The sequence below is a fragment of the Aythya ferina genome (assembly GCF_964211825.1).
Source record: "Aythya ferina genome assembly, chromosome: 1".
In the NCBI taxonomy this organism is placed as follows: domain Eukaryota; kingdom Metazoa; phylum Chordata; class Aves; order Anseriformes; family Anatidae; genus Aythya; species Aythya ferina.
In genome coordinates, this window is record NC_140296.1 from 127,256,735 (window position 1) to 127,279,555 (window position 22,821).

General features: G+C 42.9%; 1 protein-coding gene across 1 annotated transcript; it reads right to left on the bottom strand.

Moving 5' to 3' along the window:
• Nucleotides 1-2,503: 2,503 nt before the first annotated feature.
• On the bottom strand, nucleotides 2,504-22,110 carry YBX3 (Y-box binding protein 3). Its single transcript, XM_084509525.1, has 9 exons — nucleotides 21,790-22,110; nucleotides 18,605-18,668; nucleotides 16,903-16,936; nucleotides 11,726-11,815; nucleotides 10,929-11,051; nucleotides 5,974-6,068; nucleotides 4,141-4,312; nucleotides 3,398-3,499; nucleotides 2,504-3,015 (listed from the first exon to the last, which is right to left on the bottom strand). Exons 1-8 carry the CDS (start codon nucleotides 22,043-22,045, stop codon nucleotides 3,434-3,436), a joined length of 900 nt encoding a protein of 299 aa, XP_084365651.1. The 5' UTR covers nucleotides 22,046-22,110; the 3' UTR covers nucleotides 2,504-3,015; nucleotides 3,398-3,433.
• Nucleotides 22,111-22,821: the final 711 nt, after the last annotated feature.

Here is a 22,821-nt window from a genome sequence, read left to right on the forward strand (position 1 = left end):
GCAGGTATTGTGAATACCTGTGAAAACACATTGTCTATGTTATCCTTTTTCTTACTCTTGAAAGTTCTTAAACTTGTAACCATATGCCCAACAAGTGCTTAACTATGATGAGTGGTAGGGACAAAAATTAGGAAGAGAACCAAAAGGTTGCAGGCAGGGACTATAGCACATAGCAAATCTGTATATGGGAATATAGCTTGGAGAATGTGGCTGGCTAAGTAGACTAGAACTGCTGCCCTACCTTCTCCCTAGGCTTTTCTTCCCAGGTACACAATAAATGGAAGACAGTCAGGGATATCCACCAGAACAGGAACAGTGCATACTGCTTGAAATACAATACTGCAAAATAACTCTTTTTACTTGTAACAATAACTTTTTAAATTGATAATCATCTTGTGGAGATTGACAGTTTTTTTTTTTGTCTACATCTACCACATTCTAGCCCAGCTGGATACTTAAGACTTGCCACAGAAGCCACATCAAAGTACAGATTTTTCTGTGACAGGGGTGCACAATACAAGTTTTGTTTACAGAAGTAGAAAGTATATGGATCAACATCTCCATCTAGTGTTCACAACTGTAACAGTAATCATGATTGCTAGGTTGACATCTTCTACTCACCCACTATGGAAGATTTTTGTAACGAAAAGTATAAATAGCAGCTTAGCTTTATGCTCACTCTCATTGAACTCCACTTACGTGACTTCAGCCTGTGCAGCAGTTATTCCTAGGTGATTCCTACACTGTATTTTAAAAAAGCACGTGCTTTCCCTTGAACAGCCACAAAAGTAAGAGAAGGGGGCACTGGTACATTGCCACTCTATAACCTCAAATATAGCAGTAACAATTCTTTTCCATTAGTTCTTAATTATTCTTCCTTTATCCACTTATGGTAACACTTAATAAGCACATCATGAATCAGTTAAAAATTTTTGTTTTGTTTTTAAGTTATCATTAATGCTGAGACCTGGACAGTGGAATCTGTTTGTTCTGCTTCATTTTGCATGAATAGAAAGGTCAAATCCAATTCCACAGCTGATAAGTGTGAACCTTAGCAAGAAGGGCACAGAGTTGATCTTTAAACACTTGTTAAGGGCGGTAAGTACTCTGTTTAGCAGTGCCACCTTTTTACAGTGCTCATCACAACAAAATCTACAGTCCATTGTTACATACTTAACCTGTCTGCAGGGAAAGAGTTGGATGCCTACAAGTATCCAAGAACCAGCAAACCAAGTCAGATGTTGTCTGATACAAAAAGGCTGTAATGATACACTGTAAAAACAGAATTGAGAAGGCCTGCCCAAGGGGGGACAGGGACTTTGCATTTCAAATGGAAGCTTCAACTTATCAATCCTCATCAGAACATTAACATTCTAAACAAAGCCTGGGCTATTTCCTCCAGTACTGGTGCTTACCACTTCTGCTTCACAGTTCTTATTATAAACTCAATTCAGGTTACCTTACAAAGGTTCAGAAGGCAAGTCCATGTTTTAGATTTGTTCTACAAATTTGGGCTGTTTCACATGTTGACAGTTATTTAGAAATCTCAGTCCAAATCCTTGCCTTTTTCCTGAACATGGAAACTAGAATAGATGAGGACAGAACTCACCTGCCAGGAACCTCTACTCCTTTCATCTCTACTCCTTTTGTCATACACATGTACAGTGTCAATCTGTACCAATAGGGTTTATCTGAAGTGCTATTATTTATTAAAGGCTATGTGAGGATTGTATAGCTAAGTTCAGGAAGAGGTGTTTTAAGGATACAAATACACTACCCCAACTTTGAGTAACAGCAACTGTAGGACAGAAACATAAGTGTTGGACATGTTGGAGAATGAAGCATGCAACAAGATATCTGAACAAACACACCCATATTCAGCAGCTGGAAGGAGACTGATAACACTTGCAAGATATCTAAACTTCATGAAGGAACACAAACATGCATTCATAGGACAGTTAAGAACTTTAAGAACTCTGCTCTTCAGCACAGAAGAGATACAATATTTTATTTTTCAATAAAAAAAGTTTTAGGGGGGCTAATAAATTTTACTGCCACTATCTTGGAACAGAATGAAGTGGCAGTTACGTTAGCTGTCTTTTTGAGCAGATAGGAATCTCAAAGAGAACCTTGCATTCTACTGTTTACAGAACACAAGAGCCTTGCAAAACAGATTTGGAATGAATTTGCAGGATAGTTTTCCCAATCCTCCAAACTCCTTCTGGAAGACAGTAACAGAAAAACCTAGCTATTTGAGTCACAAAATCAGAAGACATTGTAAGTTATAGCTGCCTTGTATATTTTTTGTAGAAGTTGTTTTGCATTCAAGTAGCCCTACTTAACATTGCCACGTCCTTGCTCATGTATCATCCAGCATAGCTTTAGACAAGACACATCTTTTTTATACATTCAGTGATGTAGCCCTCATTTTCACACAAATGCTGAAGCAGTAAGATAAAGTCATTCATTATTTTAAAGGAGAACATGAACAAACTTCAACAGATTTGCTTTTTTGGTGCTTGAAATCACTTTTATTTGTGAGGAACGTCACCCATGCTGCACAGTTTCAAATAGATCTTACCAAGGAAAGCTGAAATTTCTCCTCCCCATGTCCTGCAGTGAACAGGACTGGCACAGAAAAATGAAAACTCAACACACTTGGGAGGTTTAGCACCAGCATCCAATAAAAAAGCATTTGATTTCAATTTCAGTTCTTTGGTTGGGTATTTTTCCCTTTTCTTTTCAGTTTGATACCAAAAGAAAAACTGAAAAATTCAATACTAGCAAAATATTGAAATTCTAATAAAGAAAAAACCCACAGTTGCTGTTGAAACTGGGGAGGTTGCTCTTTCTGAATCTCGCTCTCTTCATGCATCTGTCTTGCAGGCGTTCCCTGGATCTCTGCTGCTGGTATTATTTAAGTTCCGATGTTTAAAATCTTTGCTTTCATCATTGTTGACTATTTATTGCTTGAATATTTCTTTGGTGTTACTTTTGAGTTGTACTTTAGGACACCTGTTAAAAAGACAGATTAAAAATATATTACAGAATACATAACTTTCACTTCACTGAAGAAAAGGTGGGATGTCAGAAGGGTGAGTGTTAGGATTAACGAATTAAGCATGACTGGCATATCCTATCTATAAACTGAAAATACAGCATCTTCCTACAGCAAAACAGCACCAATTCATTAACAGATGCTATTACTAAAGATACAGATAAAGCAAGACTTGTTTTCTCACAAAGAACAGTAGACAGTTCCTTGATTCACCTACAGAAGGCTCTCAGAAGTTACATGTAACTTACCAGATGGCCAGACATATGGGGACACAGCCACAACCCGAAGTACTAGAAATATACACAATCCTGCTTCAGTTGGACTACCCATATTCCTTACCTGAGAGATGGTAAAGGTGCCTGGGGAAGCTGGACATTACTCGGCACCACTTTGCTCAGTCACTGGAGCAGGATTTTCAGCAGGTGTTTCAGTCACCTTTGTCTGAGACACAATAAGCCTTGTTAGAAACAGACTAAAAAAAAATCCCTTCTCTGTTCAGTGTCAGCACCAATATAACCCAGGTTTTTAATAGAAGCAAGGAAGATGAATCTTCAGAAAATTTTAGCATATTTCTTATAGTTAAAGCATTACACAGATCATTTTTGGCCCACTTTTTTCAATACAGCTCTGACATGGAGGAGACTACTTCAGGCAGATATAGTATAAGAAATTTGCTCACTAGGTAAAGTCTGTTTACAACTTTGATTCAACTAGTTCAAGCAGCTCAGAAAATTGATCCAAAGCTTTCAAAGCTCTCTTATCCTAGAAAGAGATGGTTTGAGGATATTTGAGAAAGCTCAAAATGTCTCTCTCTACTTCAAAAGAGTGTTACAGTGACTCCAAGAATTATCCAGAAGCAATTCCTATCCCACTGCTGGTTCCATTTAAGGTAAGCTGCTCAAAGAAGTTCATAAGGAACAGGCAATGAAAACAGCTGCCTTTACTGTCAGCATCTTGGAGTCAGCCATCAGTAACCTCCAACACACCAATACACCTGGTAAACCCTCCCAGCAGAACAGAGGCTTGTGAATATTCATACCATCAGAACTCAGTTCCTGCTGCATTGCCAGGAGCATGCTTACCTCTTTCCCATCCTGAGCTGACGCATTGGGTGGACGAGGTCGACGCCGGTAGTTGTACGGGCGCCTATACCCACGGCGAATTGGCTGCTGACTCATAGCATTGGCTTCATGCTGGTTCTCTTTGTTTTCAGCCTCTCCTGCCACTGGGGCAGGGCGTGGACGTGGGGGGCCTCTGAAGAGGCAGGGAAATATGTATCAAGGACAAGGGAATCCTGAGAAGGTTAAACTACCTTAACCTCAGCCCAGCAAAAGACCTCTCTAACCAAACACCATCTTAATGGTTTCAAATGCAAGCAAACAATCCCTTTGCAGTTTGACTGTTATGTAGTTTAAGGGAAAGACTTGTTTCATTGGAATAGACAAGCAGCCTGGGTGTCTCTTCACTGCTGAAACTACATCAGCATGTTCTGCTGCTTGTCTTATAATAAAGAGGTAGTTACGACATCTGAGCTGCTGGCTAAGAGAAGAAACAAGCCAGCAGTGGCAACATAACTCTGCCAAGTCAGCCTTGGACTAGCCCAGCCTTATTTGTAATTGAATGGTTTAATTCCTAGGAATTCCTATTACACCCATGAAACACTTCTGGATATCCCTTCTGAAATAACCAATACAATGTTACCCCTCTTGACTACATAAAACAAGGACAAGATTTAGAGGAGCAAGTGAGGTCTGCTGAATGGCATACCAACACAATTCAGCTCCTTAGGAGTAGTCTCTATAAGCAATTATGAAAGATACCAGCAAACACAATCCAGCAGTTCTTATTTGTCACTCATCCTCCAAGAGGAAACAGAAACAAGTAACAAGAAGTCAGGAACCTGAATAAACTTCTCTACTTGAAGTTAAAAAAAAGTTGGGCAACATCTCAAAATGTTTAACAGTCAGAGGCTGGGTATTTCATATACTGATATTTTGAGCTACACTGAATTACTCAGTTATGGAATTGCTTCCTCAGTGCAAAAACATGGAAAGAGTGGCCATGTCAGAATTAAGACTGAAAAAAAGAAAAAATCCTATGCTGGCCAAGTGAAGGGATGACTAACATGTCACTCAGCAAGTTATGCTGCATACCCCATTGGAAAGCATGAGTACTCATGTACACTCATGTACAGTCTGAACTTCAACTTAACCCAAGAATAGCCTATTTGGTCTTCAAACACCTATCTAGCCCAGTTTTATGGATCCCTACATGGATCCCTTCACCAGCACAGGATACTACAAGTTAACTGAAATGCTACCATATAATCTAATAGCCTCTAAGAGGTAGTGCATAACTTCAGTTTTTCCTGAACAGTAGCCTTTTTTCTACACCTACAAGAGACACCAGGACTTGGAAACAAGCCTAACTGACACACAGGACTGTGCTAGATACAGACAAACCAGTAGTCCAGCAATGATCTGCAAACTACTATGCTACATGTGAATGCAGTCCATGTGAAGTATTAGAACACATTACCCCAGCAGATACTGGACCTACCTGTCCCAGATCAAGTGGAATCTAGATTCACCATTGTTCAAGGAAGTATAAGAGTTCAGCTGGGACAAGAGCTTACAACTCACTTCAATATGTTGATCAGTTGTGAGAACAATACAAAACTTTGTCCTTTCTTGACCTATTCCTGACCCTGAATAACACAGTCATATTAAACTACTTCTACAGTTACCTCCTTACTCCTAATAATTATACCTTTCTCCTAATAATTAAGAGGCTTCTCACCTCTCCCTACCACTCACATGTACATGAATGTCAGGGAATACAGCTTCCTACTCTAAGCTTTTTATAGACCACATTTATGTGGTATTGCAATGACAAGCAGAGAAAATAACACAAACCTGCGGTAGCGGGGACGATACGTAGGATTCCTATGGACTTGCTGATTAAGTTGTCCTCCTTCTGTGATCCCATCTTTGATTTCTCCCTCAACACCCTGCAAGCAAAGCAAATCAAAAGACCAAGACAAAGATGAAGTGTTATCTCTTCACAGGTATATGTTGACTATATAGCCCAATGATTTGAATACCAGTTCAGACAGAACAGTAAACCTCTACAAGCATCCCAACACATTAGGTTCAAAGCATAGATACCATAAGGCTTTCGTTTCAGCAAAGTAACCATGGGGGCAGAACAAGAGTTAACCGATGCTCTTTATCTGCTATTAGGAGGAACAAGAGGTCACCTGCTGACACCATATCCCTCTCCCTAGGGAAAGAGAGAGAAGCCAACAGTTCTAACACATACAAAAGTGCATTTCAAAACAAATGTCACTGAATTGCAAGAGGTAAATGGATTATGGAAAGGTAGCCATTGATCTGGACACTTCTGAATTGGGATAGTGAACTGAAAGTCATCATGCTGAAAGTTGCTTCTGACCACTTCTGTTCTGGCTCTGTTAAAGACTCTCCTTCACATCTCCCTCCCTCCTGTGCATATTCCAGCATAATTATGACTTCTCTCCTCCAACATGAGCTGACAGTTGGAATTTCAATCAGTTCTAACATGTAGTACCAGAAATTAGAAATCATTAAGGTCTTGTTGAAAGGACAGCATGTCAGAAGTTAGAGCAAAGCTAACAGTAAGGAGGAGTGCAAAAAAACTGCTTTCAGCCAAAATCTCTCCTATAGGACTTTACAATCAGCATCACATTCACTGCTCTTTAAAGACACAAAATCAATATTGCCTTTTAAATGGCACAGCCTAGGTCCACTCCTCCATATAGAAGCCTGCATTGAAATCTCAAATGAAGAACAGAATTTCCTATAATGACAATGACAAAAAAGGAATGACTGAACTTGAAGCATTACTAGAAAACAATGTAGACACTTTTCCTATTCACCTTGAACTGAATTTTGATGCTTCAATATTTTAAGTGTGCTTGGGTTGCACAGGTAGTTGAAAACATTGAACTGCTTAGCCTACAAGTATCAGTAGTTTCCTGCATCCCCTATAGTATCACAAAAGTACATTCATTTAACTGAAAGTTACCTAGGTTTGCTGGCCAGAGGTGAAGTATGCTTCCAGAATAAAGCTGTTACATTGTTTCACTAACTTCTGACACACTGTGTAACCAGAAGCCAGAACTTGAGCCTTGAAATCCTGTTTTATTACACTACTAGTACATTTATTAGATTCATTGACTGGGAAGACTTCATTTGTATGGTTAAATTATCACTACATTTCTAGCACACAGTCCTGTTCATCCAGCATATTCCACTGAAAGCTTCTAATAAAAGATACCTGTTAATACATTAGGTCATCCTAAAAGATGAATGTAAGAAGCTGGCCAGCTTCACTCCACATTTTTCCTCCTACAAAATAGGCAGGCATACAGTAACTTCCCATGAAGACATGAAGCTTTATTCTCTCCATAAATAAGTGTATTTTTAAGCATTAGCTGCAACGGCAAGGCGCTTTTTATTCATCCACTTCCTCCAATTTATTCATGTTCTTCCATTTCAGTACTGTACAAACACTACAGAATGAGCCATTTGTATTTTCACATCTGCACAAGAAATGTCAGCCTTTAAAATGTTTCCCAAACAATTTTGCCCATCTCTGACTCATTTGTTCACAGTATTCAGATGACATCATCAGTTCAAGGTTATTCATGATTCATTGCTTGTATTAACATTCTGACTACAGCTCCATGCCATGTCTTACCACAGTTTGTGGAAGACCATGGCCTCTTCTCTTCAGTGAATGCAGTTAAGAAGCATCTCTGCTCTCCACAGAAACCTCCAAGCAATCCAGACAAGTGTCCATTGCAACTGGTTAAAAAATTATTCTTGAAGGCTCTTCTCATTCTTGAGAAAAGTCACAGGTGTTCAGAAACAGGCCCAGTAAGTTACGTCCAAAGTACAGGCACATTTGAGCTAGCATGGCAAAGAATGAATAGCATCAAAAGGCTTGCCAAAAACATGAGTAAACAAGGATAAGTTCTCTCTTGCTGGGCTACAAGGTTGAACTAGTTGACTTCACTTAGCAAATGTGGAAGTTCCTAAAACCTGAAAGACCACTGCACTGAAGCTGAATATTACTGCCATTCATAAGCTACAGAACTTTGAGCTATAACACTTTTGAACCCTTTGCTTTTTACTAAAGAAAGCAGAAGTGACATGGAACTGAGCTCTGGAAAGTCACCTCTGCAGTCTAGTAGATCAGGCCTAGGTACACTGAAATTTCTTCAGATGTGCAACAGCAGTTGCTTATAAGCAATTAACTTCCTCAAGACACTGAAGAGGATATTATGAATACTCAACAAGTTTCAGAAGAGCTCTGAAAAATACCTAGATGGAAACACCTCCTCAAGTCAAGCAGCAACACCTTTAGTTCAGCTGTATACACTATTTCTGTGGTACTGTTCACAAAATGCTATGGCTCAGACATTGCTACCTTCCTTTCCCTTTGCAAATCTGAACAGAAGGGTAAAGCAGAGGCCTTGTTGAAGAAAAAAGAATATTTGAAAGAAGCCTCTTGAAACACAGTAGATTTGCAGTTGCAACATGAAGAATGTTAATTGATACAAGAAAAAATTCCCCAAAAGAAAGTGCTTCAGAAGAGGATTCATTCCACTAAGACACTCAGAATGGAGCTTTTACTCCTTAAGGCAACTAATTAATCAGTAAGCCAGTAAAGAAGGCCCATCAGAACTGATCAGCTAGCTCAGAACATAAGAACATTCCACTACAATACATGAGGAGTTTAGCAGGCATAGCTGCATCCAAAGCTGACGTTCTTGGAGAACTTATAACTAAGGTCACGAGAAAGTGTCACTTCTTATAATTTTACACATCCATGTCTATCACACTAGATAGGATACATTTAGGAGTACTAAAGATGCTGGGCAGTGTCACTGCCTGGCCACTATCATTTTTGAGAAGTCACTGCAGTCACAGTCTACCTAGTTACTTGATAAAGAATGGCATGTTAAGGGGATGGTACTATAATGTGTCCGAAATCACAGAAGTTCTGTTCCGCTGTCAGTTTACAGATTAAACCAAATCTGGAAGGCATATCAATGCTTTGGTGAGCAGGTCTGATAATTCAAAGGAATCTCAACAAGCTATATGAAGGACAAAGCCTTGTGAGCAATAAGCACCCAGGTTAACATCTTTAAGTGAGCATTTGCAAGTTTTGAAGGCTGTAATTCTTCTAGAAGTGTTACCAGAGAAAGACCAGTATGTTTTCAGTTTTCAAAAGGGACCTCCTATCAAGCACGAGGTCACAAAGCAGTTAAGGCCTAGTACTGCCCCCCCCAACACTAACATGGGGACTTGGACATAAACAAGATTAAGGAAAACACAGTATATCACAATTTGTCCCCCTTGTGTATACTTTCAACTGCTGGGATCCAAACACATTAGTGTCACATGCAAGCCAGAGTTTTAGCTGCATAACCTTCCATTAGACATTCAGGAGTTCCACTGCAAGAACCCTGAGACTGAATGTTCCCCATGTCCAAGACAGGTCTCACATTATCACTCCTCAGGCAGAAGGAAACAGCTGCTTTCCATACTCAGAGTACACAGGGGTGTCAAAGCCTTGATATGTCTGCTCATTTAAAATTTGAAGCAGCTCCAAGATAAAACCAATACTATCAACTAAGCCATTCAACTAAGCCAGTAGAGGGAGATTTTAGTTTTAGGAGAGCAAAAGGAAACAATACTGGAACACAGGTAGATGATGTTTCCCAGTCTTATTTGTTAGCTCATCAAAAAGCTGATCAAAACCAAGTGTCCTAGTTCTCTACCACATAGTTTGCAGCTTTAGCTTTCATTCCATCTCCACAAAAACAATGACATTCAGTAACAAGGCATCAATTACCATCACCAACTTCCAGCAGACTGCAGTACCTCAAAGAACACCTCTCATGTATTTAAGTATGTGGTGTCTAATGGTACTAAAGAAGAGACCTTGGGATAAACAATATAAACAGCTAGACTGTAAGGAAAGGCTTCTGTTTGCCCCCATGCTGCCAACTTTGTAGAACAAGGTCAGAAGAGTAATGTTGCTTAGACTTATCCAATATAGAAGTCTTGTAGTTATTTGCACACTCCTGTGTGACAGTGATCACAGATTCAATGGTTAGAAAAACAGACACTGTCAAGCCTGCACTATGTTCCAGGTACCAATACAGCATAAGCACAAAACATAATAGTAACTGCTAGAACTATATATGTACCACATAATTAGTCCCCTGCAAAATTTTGCTGGAAAGCTGTTTAGGAAGGCTTGCAAATCTGATGAAGGGTGGTGTATAGCTGGTTTAAAGAAAAGAATGTTTTCCACCATACTGCTGCAGACAAGTGGCTATGAAGGGAAGATACATTAACATTTCAACTAGTCAAGCTACTACCATGCCATGCAAAAAACAGTGAACTTGTTTACAAGTTAGTTTTTCTGAGCAACCTTCCCAAATGATGGTTGATTGTTATATTACTTTGGACAGTGTAAATATTTTCCCTTCCTTCAGGTAAAGAGCACGGTGAACCACCTAGGTGTTTTACTCCTGTTTGCTCCTTAACAAGATAGCTTAACACCCAAAAAGATGCTTTAACACCATTCAGAAAGATGCTAAGAAAAAGCTTGCAGTACACCCAAGATCATCCATATTAACATCAACGATATGCTGGACAAAGTGAAAATATTCAAGAATATTACTGAAGAACACTAACAACTTAAGCATTAACAGCTCAGCACATGCCAGTGTTGAACCTGTTGTTCCATCTCCTGAGAAGAATGGAAGACAGCTGAGGTAGGACAACCATCACTAAGAAGTAGTCAAACTTACACTTCGAGGTGGTCCACGGCGTCGGCCAAAATAGCCACGTCGATAGCGGCGCCGGTCTGCAGCATAGCGACTGCCTTCTACAGGGACTCCATCTGGACCAGTGACATTAGCTGCTTCTGCACCCTAAAAGGCCAAAAAAAGTTAAGCCACAGTTCTGTGAGAAAAGAACCTGAGGCAGAAGGAAGAAACAAGGAGAAACTTGCTTGCATGAGTATAACATCAGTTCCCAGCTACATAGATCCCTTCCTCCTGTAGTGCAAAATCAAGTCTGTGATTCTCACCCTGCAACATGGGAGTTAAGACTGTATAAGCTAATGAGTTGAGATCCTACCAGCCAGACTAAGCTCAGAGGGTAGGAAAAAACAGGAAGAAATCACTGGTTAAAGTAAAGACCCTGAAAGCTCAGAACTCAGAAAATATCTGCGATTGAGAAAGTAGAAGCTTGAGAACCTCCAAGCTCTTTATAGTCATTAAGTTACCAGACTCCAAAACAAATTATTCAGGGGAATATATATATCAGTTGAGGCCTGCAGACTGCCAAATAAGCATTATAAGCATTAACTGTTCTATCAAGTTAAAAGTTCTAGGAGCAATAAGATGTGTTTCTGGATCTCTCAAAACTTAATTACACCTCAATAAAGCCATAAAAAAACCCTCATCTTCCACATAGAAGCTGTATGAGTGCCACCCACCCCAGGGATCAACACATTAGACAAAAAACACTACGTGTACAGACAGTGCTGTGTTACTTCCCATGAGAGTGTTGTGAACTCTGTATTACACCTCTATAGTCTTACCTTCTCTCCCTCGACCACATCAAATTCTACAGTCTCTCCATCACCAACACTGCGCAAATACTTCCGTGGATTGTTTTTCTTTATTGCCGTCTTCAGATAAAGAAAAATACATTAGTTAATCTTACTATTATCTTACTCCTTCATAGCACTGTAGATGAGGGAAGAATCATATTTTCCTGTTACAGTCCCAACTCTGCATACCAGATCAGTCACCTCACCGAAATACTTCAAAAATATTGATCCCTTCCCTCCACTTTTCTACGTGGCCTCCTTACCCCCTTAGTCAGGGTTTACTCGTTTCTCAACACTCATGAGCTTACAAGTTGCTGCTGTTCCAGGACTCCCCTTTTCAAGCCTACTAAGTATTAAAATCTTTCTGTATTTCCATACACTCAAGTGGAGTGTTTGGTCTCCTGGAAGCCATACCAAAGTACCTTCAGCAACAACTGTGACCTATTCCTTTACAATCTGGAGACCAGTTGACCATGCATAAAGATGTTAAGATTGTGAGTATTTTGTAGGAGGTGGCATTAACTATAAAGTATCATGACAACTCTTCGTAACTAAAGAATTACAAACTACAGGTAAAATGCATATTTTCGTTACTCTAAGTACTGTAAGTAAGAGAGACCCCAGAAAGTTAAGCAAGTCCCTGTTCAATACAGGGAAATGTTACTAGAACAGTCATCTTTTCCAGACAAAAATCCCCGAAATACTATTAACATTGCTTGCAATCAGAACCAGCTGACATCATGCCATCCTCTAACCCCAGACTCCCAAGAACACCCAAACATCCTAGTGATTTTCAGCCACAGATGCCTTTCAGTTAGTAGATTATTTCCAGGATTTCAAAGAGGCATTTATAGCAAGGCAAGGCTACTGCCAGTTAAGTAAAGTGCCATTAAGTAAAGATTCACAAACTGAAAGAGATCAGAAGACATTAAGCACACATACATTGTACAAGACAATCTAGGGAACCAGCTTTTTAGTGAAGTTCTCTTCGATTAAAGACCAATCTACTTGAAGTCTCCTGATATGGATGTCTTGTTAGCATGAAGGGGACACATGTAGATACAGTACACAAAAACACACAAATCCTGCTTTAGTAAAATACATATACAGAGTAAAATAGAAGAGAATTGTAGTATCTGTCTGCAGTCAAAGAAAGGCAGCCAGAACGAAGATCAGAGAAGTTATTACCAGCACATGGCAACTATAGTCGTTCAGTCAACACTAGCCCCAAAACATTTCCCACTGAAGTACTGAAAGAAAAATTCTAGTCAGTTTAAAGTTGAGCTTGACCAGTTTAGGAAAAGTATTTTCATTTGTTGCTGAAAACAATCCCCTTTGTTTCAGGCAACAGGCCAGCTTGTCCTTGTAGCCCTATAGCCCTACATCTATCCAGTTTTTCTGTACACTGCAGTGTCCCTGAATGGCTGTTAAGCCTTAGAAGACCATGAAAGTGTAGATAGTATTGCTACCAAAGCAAAATACAATCCAGGAATTTTTCTGATAGGAAAGAAGAAAATAAATAGGAAGAGAAGAGATAGGGAAGAGGAAGAGAACAAGCTGCTCACGCACATTCTTTTGGGAACCACCACAACAAGCAGAGACTCCCACCTTCAGCCAGGACAGCTTTGCTTACTTTCTTGCTGAACTTTTAGTAACTGCCCCATTACTGAAACCACCTCTAAGTCCTCGGTTTTCCATAAATGCTAAATACTAACATTAAGATTGTTACCTTCACTGTAGATTAAGGGTTTAATTATTTCACTACCTCTGTGCTGAGACAACTGACATGACTCTGAAGTTTCACACTTTGCACATGATGGATGTCAACAAGCTGCATTTTGAACTCCTCCCCTTCCTTGTAAGGAAAGAGGACTACTAGACATCCTTTCAGTAGAGGGTATACTTAAGATCAACCAACCTATTTAAACCCCCAACAAAGATAATGGAAGATGAAATCAACATGATCTCACATGTACTGTTTCAGACTCATGGACAAAAGCTTCAGGATTCAGATTTGCAATTGAATGATCTGTAAATAGGTGACAGAGGCTGCCACACAGTAGGCTGTGGGGTTATTTCACAAAAGCATACACAAAGAATTTCAATAGTCTCTCAAAACTTAGCATTAAGTGGATGGCTTTACTACTACCTCAGCTGTAGGTAAACACTGAAGGAATAAGCTGCTAACAAGCCTAAGCTCCAAGCTTGGAGAAAAGACTTTTACTCTGCATATCCAGAGAGGAAGAGGAGAGAGCACTATTCTCCCTGTTACTGTTCACCACCATTCTGCAGGCTCAAGCAGCTTTGTGTTAACACAGGCAGCACTGAACAATTAACACAAAGCCTTTCCTTTCCCAAGGGAACACTGATGAACAGACAGCTATGATAAACTTCAGAGCTAGTTCAGTACTTTGTTTGGAAGAGTTCTTTCTGTACCCTCATGATATCACCACATCATGTGCACATCCAGCATTGTCACAGTGACAGCCAAAATTTGTCACATCAGTTACTGGTACATCTATACCAGGTTGCACTATAAACACTGTGCATGAAGATACAGTCTGGTTAAGCAGAGAAAAAGATATCAATCTCTTCTGCTGCACAAGCTTCCCCTCACTGCTTGATTCAAGCTTGAAGCAAGTCAGACTTCTCTAGCTACCTACACTTTTAATGGTGTTAAGTTGCAGAACCTCCCTCCTCCTTCCCTCTCACACTCCTTTGTGAGGACACAGAATGCCTGCTGCTTGCACTGCACCTGACTAATGCAGTGCCCTCAGCAGCACCTCACAGGAGCAAACTGCACAAGGACAACAAGCAAGACAAAGCCAAGCAAGTCTTGCCCTTCCCCACACCACTGATCGGGTCCCCCACAAGACAAAGGGTTAATTCAAAGCAAGCCATGCATGCCCTAAAGAGAAAAGCATTTTAATCTGTGCTCATTTATAAATAGCATCCAATAGACACACACTGAGAGTTAACCCCCATTCTGATCATGAGACCGGGCTGTTCCCTCCCCACTGTGTGCGTGCCAGGGGGGCAGGAGGAGGGTGTATCTGTTCAACTAGGTCAACCTTATTCTAAAGGGATTAGATGTATAATCCAGCCCCTCCCCGGGCAGGGCGTGGGGGAAGGGGAGGAGGAGCTGCACAGGCACTAACACAGAACAGCCAGGGAGCTGCTCGCAGGATGTTTGCTTAGCCATGTTTGAATCGCCTTCCTCGCGGATTTGCCTTCCTCACACCCCTCCCTGCCCCGCAGCAGCTCCCCAGCACCACACAGGAGCACCAGGGCAGGAGCCCCAGCCAGAACACCCCAAGCGAGGACCTCCCCCCACTGCACCACCAAGTGGAGAGCAGACCCATCACTCCTTCACACCCCCGCTTCCTGCCATTGTCCATGTCCCGGAACAGCTTGGGATGGAAAAGTTTAGCAACATTTGATCACGGCTGACGTAGGCTGCATCTGGAAGAATCTACACTGCCATACAGAGCCCCCAAACAGGTTTAATCAGATGCAAGCTCGCATGTGATGTGGGATTTCTGAGACACCAAGCCAGTTTTGCTCAGTGCTCATGCCTAGAGCATCTCATCTTCCACAGCTGAAAATCAAGTTCTTGCCACCGCCAGTTTACATGCAGGTAAATAATCATCTCCACAAGTGAGACAAAACAGCAGATAATAGCATCCTGCCGTGGGCCTTCATTGTTTTGAATCTTCACAGGCAGTCTTAAAGAAAAATACTGATCTGTGTCATGTTTGTCATCAGTAGGACAGCTGGTTATCTTCACACAGGTCTCAGGGAGACCTTGTTTGCCTTCAGGACAGTTTTACAGTGCTGCCTATTCAAAACACCTTTCAATCATGAGAACTCTTCCCATCTTCCTCCACACGCAGCTGCTGTACCAGCAGCCAGAAGGGAGTATGTCAATGTGCACACAAACACATGTTTATTAAGGAAGGAGGTTAACTGTTACCATTTGTATATGAATTAAGACCTCTTGAGAAGTTTGTATACACATTGAGAGCACTTGCTCCCAGTCTGCTAACTGAACTGGGAATGTATACTGAGAACACTTCCTGGTATCTTCCACTTGCTACAGGCACCAGTTTTACTCCCTCCTGGTTCCACCCATTTTAGGGACAAGGGGTCTAAACCCTTGACCTAGAGAAACAGTTACCCTGGGGTATTTATTCATGAAGCTACAGTATTCACTAGTATACACTATTCATGAGCTGAACTGACCCTTGATGTTTACCAAAGATGTTTAACTACATAAGCACATACCCTCTCCATCTGTAACCAACTCTGAGTGCAAGCTCACCAGCTACATTTCATGGAAATACTGTCACACCATGAAGAAAGCGCTGCTTTTAAGGCTCACGTGGCCTGCAGACCTTTCACAGGGAAAAGCTCCAAGGATAGTATTTCATTTGCTGGTGAAGTCTCAGATGATGCAAAACCAGACCTATGCCAGCCAATCGGTTGGCATCAGTGTGGAAGCAGCATCCTCTGCCTTCCCATTAGCTGTCTGTGACCCAAGGCTCACGATACAAACTTAGAACAGCCTACTGACAGTTCAAGGAAGGTTAGCCAATGGCAGGCTGCTTGGCAATCTCTCCCTACTTGGGCACACTTGGCACACAGCCTTCCTCCCCTTCTTCCCAAGAACAGCTGCCTCATGCAGCAACAGCTGATGGCAACCCAGCCTGGTCAGGAGCCAGGCTAGATCACTTTCTCTCCAATACCAGGGAGGGCAGACAGAACAGACCTGCAAGTGAAAAAAAGGGTGGGAAGAAACAGAAGACACAGGAGGAGCCTGATAAAGTGGGGGAAGGGAAGAAGGACAAACAGCAAATTATTTACAAAACATAGGAAATCTCCCTGAGGGTGGGGTAGAAGTTTAGTGTTCAAATCAGAGCAGACAAAAGACAGCATAAAGGTTTATAATACCTACTCCTTCAATTATGAATTCAGAGAGAAAGAAAACATACCCTCCTATTCCTCCCTGGGATGCATGCATGCCAAGATGGGATATTTGGAGTAAATATTCTAAGGAGCAGCAAAGATAAGCTGACCTCAGCCACCCAGCTATTCCAGAAGCTACACAAGAAGCCTACCACAGGCCAAGGATAACACACATCTGCAAGTGATTACTGCTCTCTTACCTGATGAACAAACACATCTTCTTTGGTATCATTTCTGTGAAAAGAAAGTGATAAGTCGTAAGACTTCACACTAACATACTTAGATAGAAATCCCTGACTTTACAAGTAAAAAACCTCCCTTCCCCCAGGCTGTTGTACATCCCCTGAATTCCACACATTCTGTATAAGGCTGTACTATCAAGACCTTCCTCTGAATTTCCAGTCATATGTTTAAGAGCAGAAAGGATACCCCCCAGCTCTAAAGAATGGAGGGGGGGGGACAGGAGGGAGGTTCCCTGTAATCTGCAGGGTAGCATTCAGTATTTTGTTTCAACACAGGACAGAGTAACGACTAGACTACTTGCCTTTCACTACTCCCCCTCTCTCCCCCCCATCATCTTCTACAGGGCCTGCAACCTGAGCTGCTATCCTAGAGGTCAAGTAAGACTATCAACAGGACTGGTCACAGCTGTTAGCAGAGCTCTTCTTTCAGAGAAACTCCACACAAGAGGTACTAGGAGCACCCACTGGCAGGGGAACCAGAAAAGAAGTCATTAGATTGTCTAGATTACACCAGCCGGTTCAGACTCCTGCAAGCAAAACATGAAGATGTCAGAGACCTTGATTCTGTATTCCCATACTGCAGAAACAGCCTAGACCCTACAGTCTGGTCAGTCAATTCTCTGCAGAGGGAATGGGTGGGTCCCTCACAAAGAGTGTGAAGATGTCATCCTAACTCTCCTGTGCTTGGTCTGACTGACTTCAGCATGGTGTAGCAACTTGTTAACTGTCTCACATTATCCAGCTGAAGGTTCCCACTTTCGAGTGCTACAAAGTACTAAGAATATTTCCTAATTCAAGCTTTTCTTTTTACATAGCACCAGATAGTAGTCACCAGGTACGGGAATAGTAATTCCAGTATTTCCTGTACTGGAACTGGCTTCAGACCCATGAAACAGGACTATCTCATTCTACAGTGTCCAACTTCACCAAGTCCACCTGTTCTGTAATAGATTAAGAACTTGCAGGACAAAAATGAAGTGCCAGGTATGCCTTTTGCAAGACAACTGTTCCATGAAGGGGCTTCATTTCTCTTATGAAAGAAGGTATTTAAGCTCCTCAACACCACAGATATTCCAGCCTTAAAAGCTGGAACTCCCTCCAGTAACTTGGAAGTATTGATCTCAAGCATGTAAGGTTGTAATGTGATGAACCTGACTTACAGCTCAGCTGTTATTGGTGCCATTCAGATATTCATTTATACTCAGAGAATGAAGTTCTGTGAACCCAGGCCTAGCATATCTGCTCATATGAGAGAAGCTCAAAGCGCATTTCGAATGGGTGTTTTGACTAGTCTCTAAACACACTTGATTTTTATCCAAAAAATTTTCCCCTCCCCCATACTCCAGCCTTCCTCACATCTTTAAAAAAAATCCGGGTAGCCATGAAAGACCATACAGCTCATTAGAAATGAGGTATTTTTTTACTCAGACTACATTTGTACAGACTTTGACCCTCCCCTTCTTGTGTTGACCTTCCCCCCCACACCACTTTCTATGAAGGGTAGGTATGTGGTAGAAAGAGGCCCAGAGAGGGCATCCAAGTTTACTAAATGCCTGGCCAACCCTGGCCATTAACTGCATGAGCCTGTAATACTAATGTATGGCATATTATCTGTACCGAAAGTCTTGTACACTGTGCATACAAAATAGTTTAAACATACCTGTTGATAAAGCCATATCCATTTCTCACGTTGAACCACTTGACAGTGCCAAGAACTTTTGTGGCTGGAAAGAAAAAATAAAGTTGCTCTAGAACAGAAGTATAGAAGTGATTCTGTGATTAGTATTACAAAAACACTTTTATACCTGCCCATGAAGTCAGACTACACTGATTCTGCTCCCTTAATGGTTAAGGCGTACATTTCTCTATTTCAGTTTATACTAGTGTGGTAGCAGGCAGTAGTGCCTTAACTTACTGTTTGTCATTAAGAAGTCAGCATGCAGCATCTAAAAATGAAGCCCAGCTCTATTTTCAGAATTGGCCATTCATCCCTTCTGTATTTCTTATCCCAGAAACAGAGAATGAAGCTGTAAACCTGCCATTCACCAGTTCTCTTTAGTTTTGTAGTTATGTTCCGCATCTAGCTGAAGCTTATTTAAAAGTCCCCTCTTTCACTCGGTGTCTCCCTTTCTTTCTTCACTAGAAACCAGAACTGGCTAAAGAAGCAGTATCACAAATACCACACAACTCTCATTCGAAGAAGGCAGCACATCTTTGTTTTGGACGAGCTCTTCCTCGCATTAACCTCACTCTAACCAAAGGAGCCCAACATTTATTTTTGTTTATTCCTACTTCTGGAAGCCTTCTATGAAATATCAGCTATAAACTGACCAACTACATGTCCTGAGGCTTCTAGGAAGAAGACAAGCTCCTGTCTCATATAATACCAAATTTGCATCTTATGTAGAAGCCACACTGCGGTGTTTTATAGGATCTGGTGAAACCTGTTCCTCCAACATATAGGTACATGTGGGAGGAACTCAAGAGTGATGGAAGAAGTTCAGCCTCTCCTTCCCTGTCAGCAACTGGGTGGGGACAAAACTTGTCCTTTCCAAACCTGTAGGAAAGAGAATTTTGGGCTCTGTTCTTTAATAGATGTTATTTACTACAGAGCATAACCACACAGTTACACTGTGTAATGTACTGTGCCACAGTCATCCTATAATTTATACAGCAGATACCTGAAAGTGGTCTCATCAGGCAAATGCCTACTTGCTAAGAGCCTAACATATGTTCAGGAAAAAATAAGCATCAATTAAAGGGAAAAAGTCTAGAGCCAGTCTCCAGTTAAGAAGTCCAAGCCAGTCCACTAAAGGCAAGAAGAACACACTGCAAACAATTAAGTTTGTTTGCTTTACACCTGCATTCTTCTCTATGAAGATTCACTAGGCAATTACACAGCTAGACAGACTTTCAGTCCCATACAGTCTTGGGATTCTCATATACCTGAGAGACAAGAAGAGTGACCACCTCCTCCTCTCAATACACAGTTATGGAAGCAATGTTTGCTGGTAGCAGTCCACTGTTGTACTGTTGCTGTGGTCAACTGAAAATAGTGACAGACTATTTACCATACCATTACTATTTACTTTTAAGAAGTGAAGGTTTTGGCAGATGTTCTTATTTAGAACAAACAAAACCAATTTAAGAGAGACTTATTAGGGAAAAGACTACCTAATACAGCACCCATTCCCAGATCTCTCCTTATTTTCAAGAGAGAAAAATAAGAGTTTCACTGCCTAGCACTGACTGTCTAACAATAACTATCTTTGGCATCAGCATTTATAGATGTGCTTTTAGGTTTAGTTTCATGGGGACATCACTGGGTACAGACACTTACTGCTAACATGAAGACACTGGATACATACAAGAGCTCACTGCACAAGTCAAGAGGGGAAAAGTGAAGGGGGGGGGAACAAGCACAGAAACAGGAGCCAGTTGTGCACACAGGTTTTAGCCTGCTGTAATAAACAAGGCTAATGCCACTGATTCCCTCACGATTATCCTTTTCCTCCCCCTCAAAATAGCCATTGAATCTGTTGGCCTATTTCAATCAGATTAGGAAGAGAAGCCTAGAAGTCTAACAGAAACCCTCAGAGAAGCAGTAGTCAAAACTCTGTGTGGCCAGCTGGCTGCTGACAAATCGAAGTCCACACACAGGGTCTCAGAGCTGGCTAGAACAACATCGCTTTGCACAAGCTGTCAAGAACATCCTGAAGACTTCCATCAGTCTCTAGGATAGCACGCTGGGGAAATATTCCCCATCTGCACTAGTCATGCAGTCCCCCCAAGCATTACTATGAGGGGAAGAACATCAGACAGTAGCATTATACCCTACGTCCACGTGAACATGGCACAGACATTGTTAAGCCCGAGCTGTCATAGTGGAGAGATCAGGCAGGAAGAAGGACAAGCCCAGAGGAAACCATAACCAGTTTTACTAACAATTCAAAAATAGTTGATGCAGTGAGTCCTACCCCACTAGGGAGCAGAAGTCCACGTATTTCTACAGGACACGATACACCTATCAGGGGAAACAGTCATCAACTACTCCTACCCATGCCCAAATTACTGAATTAATGAAAACACGTTTAAGAAAAATAGAAGAGAAATCTGATTAATCTTTGACCTTACACCTAGGAGTCAGACACTCGGTGCACATCTCAAACCTTGCTTCTAATGGGATCTTTTTAGGAGGAGACTTCAGTGAACGTATTTACAAGACCGTTAGCAGGGACACTTGAGGTAGGCAGGTATTGAAGCCCATTGTGAATGGGCATCAGTCGTCGTTGTCTGACATCTGCTGAAGAGCTTGTAAGACCAATTTGCTAAAGCAGTGCTGCGATGGATTATGTTCCCTGCTAGACCTGCACAGGCACTTGTTCCTCCACTCCCCCACGAAGCAACAGCAAGAGGTGCACTAGCTAAAAACCTCACTAAGCGCGCAGTTAAGGCCAGAAGCAGCCAGATGTAAGCGACACCAGCGCGCCTCAGCCGATTACTCACAGATCTGATAACAGGAGAGGGAAAAAAACCACGCAGGCTGTACCTGCAGCTGCTCCGCCAGCCCCCCTCCTTCCCCGGCTCTGTACCTGCCACAACGCGCCCTTAACCCCTCTCCGGAGAGGAGGGGATGCTGTCCTCGGGGAGCTCAGCGCTCGGGCACGGGGAAGGCGACCCGGCAGCGGGCAGCCCCACGGGGGGAGCGGGCGGGGAGCCCAGCCCAGCCCAGCCCCGCTCCTGACTCACCGAGCGGAGGCGGCGGGGTGAAGGGGGGGGGGGGAGCCGGGGATGAGGACAGCAGCGGCGCCGCCCGTCCCGGCCACGTGCAGCCCCGGTACTCACCCAGCACTTTCTTCTCCGTCTCCGCCGCCCCGGTGGTGGTGGCGGGGGCAGCGGCGGCAGCAGCGCCGGGCGCCTCGCTGGTGGTGGTGGTGGTCGTGGTGGTGGTGGCGGCGCCGCCGGGGCTCTTGGGCTTGGCGTCCGGGGCGGCTGCGGGCGGTGCCGGCGGGGCTCCGTCAGCCGCCGCCGCCGCCGCGGTGGTGTTGTTGGTGTCGGTGGGCGCCGTGGCCGCAGCGCTGTTCTCCGCCGCCTGGCTCATGGCGGCAGGGCGGGTCGGGGCGGGTGCGCGGCGCTCGGCGGGCGTCCCGGGGCCGGCGCTGGGTCTTACTGCCCCAAAATGGCCCCGCCGAACTTTTAAGGCAGGCCGCGGGGGCCGGCGCCGCCGCCTCGTTTGCATTTAAAGGGGACGCGGCCCCGCTGGCCCCGCCCGGACCGGCTGCGAAGGAGGCTCGGGCTGAGCGTGCTCTCATAGAGGGTGCCGTTAAGACTGGAAAAGCCCTCCGAGATCACCTGCTCCAACCATCCCCTAACACCACTGTCACCCACTGAACAATGTCCCCCAGCACCACGTCCAACCTTTCCCTGAACACCCCCAGGGATGGTGACTCCACCACCTCCCTGGGCAACCCGCCCCAGTGCCTGACTGCTCTTTCTGAGCAGAAACGTCTCCTCATTCCCAACCTAAACCTCCCCTGAGCCTCCTCTTCTCCAGGCTGAACACCCCCAGTTCCCTCAGCCGCTCCTCACAGGACTTGTTCTCCAGACCCCTCACCAACTTCATTGCCCTTCTCTGGACTCTTTCGACCACCTCGATGTCCTTCTTGTAGCGAGGGGCCCAAAGCTGAACACAGCACTCGAGGTGCGGTCTCACCTGAGCAGAGTACAGGGGGACAATCACTTCCCTGGTCCTTCTGGCTGCACTATTCCTGATACAGGCAAGGATGCCGTTGGACTGCATGAGGCATCACCTACTTCTTCATGACCTGTGAACCCAGATTTGACGGATATCAACGAAAAAAATTCTGTCATGCAGAC